Source organism: Ahaetulla prasina, chromosome 10 (genome assembly GCF_028640845.1).
Source record: "Ahaetulla prasina isolate Xishuangbanna chromosome 10, ASM2864084v1, whole genome shotgun sequence".
In the NCBI taxonomy this organism is placed as follows: Eukaryota; Metazoa; Chordata; class Lepidosauria; order Squamata; family Colubridae; genus Ahaetulla; species Ahaetulla prasina.
In genome coordinates, this window is record NC_080548.1 from 34,187,358 (window position 1) to 34,196,793 (window position 9,436).

The 9,436-nt window shown below is 44.4% G+C and overlaps 1 protein-coding gene across 1 annotated transcript; it reads left to right on the forward strand.

Annotated features, from left to right (window-relative positions):
* The first annotated feature begins 5,654 nt into the window (after positions 1-5,654).
* On the forward strand, positions 5,655-9,115 carry C5AR1 (complement C5a receptor 1). Its single transcript, XM_058195180.1, has 2 exons — positions 5,655-5,703; positions 7,742-9,115. The coding sequence occupies exon 2, from the start codon at positions 7,761-7,763 to the stop codon at positions 8,829-8,831; it is 1,071 nt and encodes a 356-aa protein (XP_058051163.1). The 5' UTR covers positions 5,655-5,703; positions 7,742-7,760; the 3' UTR covers positions 8,832-9,115.
* Positions 9,116-9,436: the final 321 nt, after the last annotated feature.

Genomic DNA, 9,436 nt, shown 5'->3' on the forward strand with positions numbered 1-9,436 from the left:
TTGATGAACATCTGGCGGCCGTCTCCAGGAGGGCCTTTTACCAAGTTCGCTTGGTCCGCCAGTTGCGTCTCTTCCTTGACCGGGATGCCATCTCGGTTGGATTATTGCAATGCTCTCTACATGGGGCTGCCCTTGAGGTGCACCCAGAGGCTACAGTTAGTCCAGAACGCGGCTGCGTGAGTAGTAACGGGAGCCGCTCGTGGCTCCCGTGTAACATCACTGCTCCGCAGTCTGCACTGGCTTCCTGTGGTTTTTCGGGTGCGCTTCAAGATTTTGGTTACCACCTTTAAAGCGCTCCATGGCTTAGGACCTGGGTACTTACGAGACCGCCTGTTGTTACCTTATGCCTCCCACCGACCGGTACGCTCTCACAGAGAGGGTCTCCTCAGGGTGCCGTCCGCCAAACGATGTCGGCTGGCGGCCCCCAGGAGTAGGGCCTTCTCTGTTGGAGCAGCGACGCTCTGGAATGAACTTCCCCCTGGCCTACGCCAAGTGCCTGATCTTCGGACCTTTCGCCGTGAGCTAAAAACATACTTATTTATTCAAGCTGGACTGGCATAATGGTTTTTTAACATTTTAATTGGATTTTATTGTTGTGGGGTTTTAAATTTTTTAAATTTTAAATTTAAATTTTTATACATTGGCCTTTTTGTAATATGCTTTATTTTAAATTTTGATTTTAATTGTATATATATTGTGTGTTATTTAGGCTGTACACTGCCCTGAGTCCTTCGGGAGAAGGGCGGTATAAAAATTTGATAAATAAATAAAAATAAAATAAAAATAGATAGGACATATCAGCAGACTACTAACATTAAACTGAAGGTGGCAGGGGTGAAATCCAGCAGGTTCTGACAGGTTCTGGAGAACTGGTAGTGGAAATTTTGAGTAGTCTGGAGAACCGGCAAATGCTGCTTCTGGCTGGCCCCAGAGTGGGGTGGGAATGGGGATTTTGCAGTATCCTTCCCCTGCCAAGCCCACCAAGCCACACCACACCCACCAAATGGTTGTAAAAATTGGATTTCACCACTGGAAGGTGGGTGGATAAAATAACAGCCTCAGGAAATTAACAAGGTCCATCTGGATTGCCAAACCAGGGGGTCCTTAAGACAACAACTCTAACTCTTTGCTACTCAGAGTTTACTAACTCTTTGCTGTTTATGTCCCACCACAAGCCTGTGTAAACAAGGCATTACGAACTCTAGTTGACCAAATCATGGAGGCTGAAGCCAAACACCCTGATTCACTGGCCATTGTTTTGGGAGATCTAAACAAGGCAAACTTAAGGAAAGAGCTACCAAAATACTTTCAGCATGTCAATTGTCCCACCAGAGGCAAGAATACTCTAGACCATTGCTACACAACACTAAAAGATGCCTATCGGTCTTTACCACGTGCAGCTGTAGGACACTCTGATCATTGCATGATTCACCTTGTACCTGCTTACAGGCAAAGACTTAAAGCCACAAAACCAATAATTAAATCAGTGAAGACCTGGACGGAGGAATCAAAATTAAAGCTACAGGCATGTTTTGACTGCACTGATTGGAATATTTTTAAAGATACCTCTGCAGACCTGGATGAACTCACAGATACTGTAACATCATATGTCAGCTTCTGTGAAGACCTATGTGTACCTACAAGGAACTTGCGAATACACAGTAACAACAAACCTTGGTTTACACCTAAACTTAAGCAGCTACGACATTCCAAAGAGGAAGCCTACAGAAAAGGTGATAAAATGCTGTACAATCAGGCCAGAAATGCACTAACAAGGGAGATCAGAGCAGCAAAAAGAAGCTACTCTGAAAAGCTAAAGAATCAGTTTTCAGCAAATGAACCAGCAAACATGTGGAAAACTCTTAAAAATATCACCGGCTATGGCAAACCTCCTTCCCAGGCTGAAGGTAATCAACAACTGGCAGATGACCTGAATGAGTTTTACTGCAGGTTTGAAAGGAAACTACAGCCACCTATCTCCACAACCCCCATCTCAGACACACCAACAACAGCCAAGCCTCCTACAACTGACCCCATTTCATTGGGTTCACAACCCCTAGTGATCACAGAAAAGGAAGTGCAGGACCTATTTCACAGACAAAAGCCAGGAAAAGCTCCAGGCCCAGACAAGATAACTCCTTCTTGCTTAAAAGTCTGTGCTGACCAATTGGCCCCCATCTTCACCCATATTTTCAATAAATCACTAGAGATGTGTTATGTTCCTTCTTGCTTCAAACGCTCTACCATCATCCCAGTGCCAAGAAGCCCACCATCAAGGAACTGAATGACTACAGACCAGTTGCTTTAACATCTGTAGTCATGAAAACCTTTGAAAGGCTAGTGCTTTCCTACCTGAAAACCATCACGGATCCGCTGTTAGACCCCTTGCAATTTGCATACCGAGCAAATAGAACAACAGATGATGCTGTTAATATGGCTCTGCACTACATCCTACAACATCTTGAGTCTCCAAAGACCTATGCAAGGGTCCTTTTTGTAGACTTTAGTTCAGCATTCAAAACCATCATTCCAGACATTCTTCTAACTAAGCTAAACCAGCTACAGGTACCGGAACAGACTTGTAAGTGGATCACAAGCTTCCTAAAAAACAGGAAGCAGCAGGTGAAGCTAAGCAAGATCACATCAAATACCTGTACAATTAGCACAGGGGCCCCCCAAGGCTGTGTGCTCTCCCCACTTCTCTCTGTATACCAATGACTGCATCTCCAATGATCCATCTGTTAAGCTACTGAAGTTCGCAGATGACACAACAGTGATTGGTCTCATTCGAGACAATGACGAATCCGCATATAGACGAGAGGTCGAACGACTAGCCTTGTGGTGCAACCAAAACAATCTGGAACTGAACACACTCAAAACCGTAGAAATGGTGGTAGACTTTAGGAGAAACCCTTCCATACTTCCACCTCTCACAATACTTGACAACACAGTATCAACAGTAGAAACCTTCAAATTTCTAGGTTCTATCATATCGCAAGATCTCAAATGGACAGCTAATATCAAAAACATCATTAAAAAAGGACAACAAAGAATGTTCTTTCTGCGCCAACTCAGTAAGCTCAAACTGCCCAAGGAGCTGCTGATCCAGTTCTACAGAGGAATTATTGAGTCTGTCATTTGCACCTCTATAACTGTCTGGTTCGGTTCTGCAACCCAACAAGAAAAACACAGACTTCAGAGGATAATTAGAACTGCAGAAAAAATAATTGCTACCAACCTGCCTTCCATTGAGGACCTGTATACTGCACGAATCAAGAAGAGGGCCGTGAAAATATTTACAGATCCCTCACATCCTGGACATAAACTGTTTCAACTCCTACCCTCAAAACGACGCTATAGAGCACTGCACACCAGAACAGTTTTTTCCCGAAGGCCATCACTCTGCTAAACAAATAATTCCATCAACACTGTCAGACTATTTACTGAATCTGCACTACTATTAATCGTTTCATAGTTCCCATCACCAATCTCTTTCCACTTATGACTGTATGACTATAACTTGTTGCTGGCAATCCTTATGATTTATATTGATATATTGACCATCAATTGTGTTGTAAATGTCGTACCTTGATGAACGTATCTTTTCTTTTATGTACACTGAGAGCATATGCACCAAGACAAATTCCTTGTGTGTCCAATCACACTTGGCCAATAAAATTCTATTCTATTCTATTCTATTCTATTCTATTCTATTCTATTCTATTCTATTCTATTCTATTCTATTCTATTCTCAGCAGGCGAATGTGCCTGCCCATTTTAATGCTGTGAAAGTAGATGGTGCTCTGAATGAAGCTAGCAGAATTATTACCAGATGCCTTAAACCTACCCTTCTAGATCTGCCACCTAGCCAGCATTGCCCTGCCTGCTGCTTGCAGAGAAGCAGCAGCAAACAGAGAGGCTCAAAACATCAATATTTAGACAGACAACACCCTTTCTATGGCCTGCAACCAGCTCAGCTGAGACTAAAATCTAGGAGAAGCTTCCTTAGGTCGATGGAAGACTTCAAAGAACTTAAAAGCAGTGAGGATGGATGGAAAGGTACAAAGAACCAACACATGATGGAGCTGACATCTGGGTCTGGTGAAAGTGGAAAAGATGAAAATTGTTGAAGAGACTGCATGGGTACAAGACGATCCAGAGGCACTCTGAACAAGATTTTGGTGACATGCAGACAACATATATGTACTGTGTACCTGTCTTTTGTGCCCTCACCAGTGCACACTCGAGGACCTCAGGCAGTGCAACAGAACACAATGTTGCTAGTTCCTGGGCAGGATCTGTTTAACTTGTACATACTTTAATCTTGTATTTTATATTTTAAATTTTATGTTGCATATTTTGCCTTATCTTAATTGTGATGCTTCTGGCATGAATAAACAAACAGACCTGAAGCAAATCTGAGCAGAGATGGATCGGTTCGGGCCAGACTCTTCTCCCTCTGCAGAAGGCAAAGGCTTGATGCACGTGGCACTGCAGGCTGCGTTGGGCAGAGAGCCGGGAGAGAATGAGTACAGCCACGATTCAGAGATGTGCTCCAGCAGGGTGAGATGCCATGCAGCAGTGTAAGTGGCCTCATGTCAGGAGTCCATGCTGACTTTTCCCCTTGAATTATACCTGATCCACAGGTAGTCTGCTGCCTAGTGCAGCAGCCAGGGGTGCAGCGATTCTGTTCAGGTGGCTCTAAGGGGTGAGCGAATGTACCGGAAGGTAGCTGGGCTTGTCTCTTTCCTAGTAATGCTCTGTGCTATTTGTGGAGTGACATCTTTCCACACTTCCTCCTTGTACCTGCAACATTGGTAGAAAAATAGCTCAGTGAACATTTTGCCCCAATGGCATTCTATGCGTTCTGAAGAGACACAGGATTACTTGCATGTGCAGCATTTTGCAAGCTGACACTCATCCCCTATTGTAATACCCTGTGGTCATCTGAAAGGGAGCTGGCAGAAAAATAGCTCAGCAGGATAGCTACAAGAAAATGTCCCACTGGGGCGAGGATGGGTGTTTCAAATTAATGGAGGATCTTCTCTTCTTAGGATCCCCACCTGGCCATATGAAACTTGGTTCCTGGCCGCCTTTTGGCAAGGTGTGATCATTCTGTACCACACTTGTTGCATAGACACACCATTCTGGTTGCTTACAAATCCCCAAAGTCCCCAGGCTCCTAAAGATGCAATAGGGTTGGTCCCAAAGGTGGCTCTTCCGTGCATGCTATGCCTTGTGTTGGGATAAGAGGGAAAACCCCACTCTGACCCTAGAGTGCCCTTCTCTGACTTGGAGCAGCTGGTGCTAGAGGCTAGGTTTAAGGTGATGGCCTTGGCAATAGGCAGGTGCCTGTTTTCATTCCGCAGCCTGCAGGACTCATGCATTAAGTCTGGGGGTCATCAGGGGCCAAGGAAGGCATGTCTCTCACCTGCTCTCCCAGAGCCCTGAAGGTGTCCAATTATTTAGGGGCCAAGTAGCATTTTTGACCTAACAGGTCTGTAGGATCAACATTTGGGAGATGAAGGTACTCAATAAATATCACAAGGATATCCTATTAATATTTGACTTAATGTGGTGCGTCTGGTTAGGGAGCACTTTTTTTATAAAGTCTAGTTTCCTCTTTTAGAGTGTCCAAGCCCCTCCTTGCAAAATTGCCATCTTGAGCAGAGGCATCACAGCAACGTCTCCATCGTCTCCATCGTAAGTGCAGTTTCTGTCTTTTTTCCCACCTGGGACTGTGTAGAGGTGAGGGAGGATGGAGACTTCTTTCAGGCCTTTACACATTGGATTAATTTTCCTGTTAAACTCTGTATCTTTGAAGGATGTGTATTTGCTTTGTTTGGTAATCCACTCGCACTTTTGAATAGCAAGGGATCTTTCTGGTCGTTTGAATACAAATGATTAACAAGAGCCAAGTGGGGTTTGCACTGATTTTTCCCACTGTTGAGGGAAATTCCAGGAGGCCCCCCCCCTTCCCAAAGCCAAGAAGAAGCAGCCAAATGCAGGGTGACCAGACAGAGTGCCCACTCCATTCCTGGGCAGCAAGGCTTCTTCCTGGGCCATCCTGAGCAAAACAGGTCTGGCAACTGCCCCTACTGACCCCAGGAATTTCATCTAGTCTAATGGCAAATCTGGCTATAGGTCAGAGAAATCGAGAAGATTTAATGAGTCATGTTTAGTTTTTAAAACTGGATCAAAGATCTTCTCTTAAAACTGTGGTGGGAGTTATCTTTAGGAGACCCACTCCTCACTCTCGTCTGCCTAGGATCTTTGTGGGCTTCAAATGTATACCATCCAAGACACCATGGAAGAACAGCGTCCATTTGCTTTACCATTTGCTGTCAGATTAGGCAATGTATGTGGGGGGAAAAAATCTGCAGATTCATATGTTTAGATTTGCTCACTCTTTCTGGATGTTCCCTCCCATCCGTGACCACAGAACTTTTGACAGAAACAAGATCCTACATGCCAAAGTAAGTTGTCGGAAGCCATTTGCAGTTGAATGTCTTCTAATTTTAAAGTTGGATATCCTTTTTCTTAGGATTCCACTAAATGCTAAAAAAAAAAAGATTCTGAGTTTTAAATTACAGAGAAAATAAGAACATGAAAAATTAGCAATGAGAAAATAGTCAAGAGATTCACAGCAGTTAGCTCAAAGTGGAGGTAACAGACTTACTCAGATGGAGAACTGCTGTCAACTAAGACTGTCATTTCTCTGGGCCTTGGTAAAGACGGTAGAAGGAGCAATTTGCCAAATTTGTTTATTTTATTAATATTTAAAAGCTCTCCAATAGCTGAAACTCTCTGGGCTATTTATAATAAAATGCACTAAAATCTACAATTGAAATAAATATATATAGAATAAAATCAAATGAAATGTTGAATGAAAACCACATACAAATTAGGCAGCAGCTGTAGTCATTCAAAATCTAAAAGGATGCAAATTAAAAGGCAATGAAAAACCAAAGTAGAAGGAAGAGGGCAACTGCACTATATTTTGCTTGAAATTCTTGTACAGTTCTGAATTTGTTCTGCCATACAGATCTTCTGACCCGCAAACAGTTTATGAAGGAGTGGAATAGTGTTTGTGGAACATGTAGTGGCAGTTTTTTGAAATAGTTGGGCTTGCCAGCACACTTGATGAGGCCAAGATGCAGTGGATCGTGTGTGGTCCAGCTGTTTGTGGGAGGGCAGCTGTCTTTGAGAACCAGGATGCTCTACGGAGCCACAATTCAGTGTATTTGCTTGCACGCTGCAGCTTCTAGGAACCCTGCAATTTTACTTTGCCGATCTAGATTTAGCATGTTATGTGAACCCTGGGTTTGTGGGATTAAAATATTTACTTTTGTATTCAGCCACAATTTCTAAATATTAGATATGCAGACTCTGCCTCTTGCTGTGACTTCTTCTCAAACTAGTCGGCACTTTTTAAACCATATGTTTTACTTTAATTGTACTTTATCTCAGCTGCCTGAGGGCTTTTTTTCCAACCATGACATGTTTTGAGTATGTGTTTCCCCATCAGCTTTATTTCTCATCTTCCCCAATACCATTTACTGGCTTTCTATAACCATTTTAAAACTTCTTAGAATAGTTTACCAACAACTGAGAACTCACCAGAATAGAGAGAAGTCTAAACTGGGTTTAAAAAACAATTGCCTTTTCCTGAAACAGATGAAGTTGGTCTCCATCTCGTGAGGGGCAACACCCACCTCCTCTCTTTCTTGTCCCTTTACAGAACTCCCCACCACTTGGAAATGGATTATCCTATGGAAGGTCTTCCTAACATTTCTGACTACGATTATTCAAACTTCACAGAAATACCTCTCAGTGTAGAGAAGAGCAGCCTGAGTCCCATCGTCTTGGTGGCCACTGTTCTCTATGCCCTGGTGTTTCTAGTGGGCACACTGGGCAATGGGGCTGTCATCTGGGTGGTGGGATTCCAGATGCGGCGTACAGTGAGCTCAGTCTGGTTCCTTAACCTCTCGGTAGCAGACCTTCTCTGCTGCCTATCTCTGCCTGTTCTGGCTGTGTCCCTCGGCTCCGAGAATCGTTGGGTGCTGGGAGATTTTGCCTGCAAGCTCTTGCCCTCTATCATCATCCTCAACATGTTTGCCAGCATTCTGCTCCTGGCCCTGATAAGCATGGATCGGTGCGCCCTTGTGGTGAAGCCCGTCTGGTGCCAGAATCACCGTTCGACCCACTTAGCCTGGAAACTGTGTGGCGCGGCCTGGGTTTTTGCCACCTTCCTCACTCTGCCCTCCTTTGTGACCAGAAGAACACAATACTACGAGCTTCATCACCTGACGGTCTGTGTGGTCGACTATGGCCTTTTTGGTGCAAATCACCAAATTGCTGAGGCCTCTGTGGCGGTCACGCGCTTCCTCACTGGCTTCCTGGTCCCTTCGGTAGCCCTCAGCCTCTTCTACGGGCTTCTGGTTCTGCGTGTGCGCAGCAGTCACTTTACACGCTCCAAGAGGACCCTGAAAATGGTCCTGGTGGTCGTGGTAGGCTTTTTTGCCTGCTGGGCTCCTTATCATGCGATTGGCCTGATTCTGGCCAGTAAGACTCAGAGGAGCCCCCTCTTCCGTTCCCTGAACCGGCTGGACCCTCTGACTGTGGCTCTCGCCAGCACCAACAGCTGCATCAACCCCATCATCTATGTCATTGCAGGCCAAGACTTCAAGGCTAAAATCTGGCGCTCACTGAGTGCTGTGTTGCGCAACGTCCTGAATGAGGAACCTTCAACAACCGTCTCCCAGGCCAGAGGCGCGGCTCAGGGCCCCTGCACCACCACGGAGGATCACAGCACTAACACAACCGTGTAAGGCCGCTTCCTGAGCAAAGCCGCTGTGCTCTAGCTGTGCAGCTGCTCCCCTCTGGCTGAAAACAAATTTACAGCAGCTCTCTCTGGCCATTCTGTATTAGTTTTGCTATGCAGTGGGACCAACTGCCTAAGATCCAGTAACTGTAGCTGACTCTCCAGACCACTTCCCCCTTATTCAGTGATAAAAGTAAATAAGTGGACAGAAATCTACCTAAACTTTCATGTATTGCTTCAGTATGTCTGTCTGTGTGTGTGTATCTGTGTACAAATATAAAAGTTAGGAAATATTACTGATATACTAAACTTTCATTTATTGCAACTTTTATTGCAAATGGCACTTCATTTCTGAGCAGCAGTAACTGCTGATACCAACTAAAAGTCAATCCATTTGCTGCACCACCATTAGGGTCCTACTTTTCCCTAATTTGATTCCTTTCATGGAATTAAATTCAGAAGAAAAGAGAACAGCAGATTCCTCTTCCTGGATATTTGTGTGATCAGAGAAAGCAATAGCAAACTACAGATCCAGTTTTATTGCAAAGTAACCAGCACCAAGCAAGCACTTTCAGAGCAACAATCCAGCTGTGTACTAGATAAAAAGGCTAC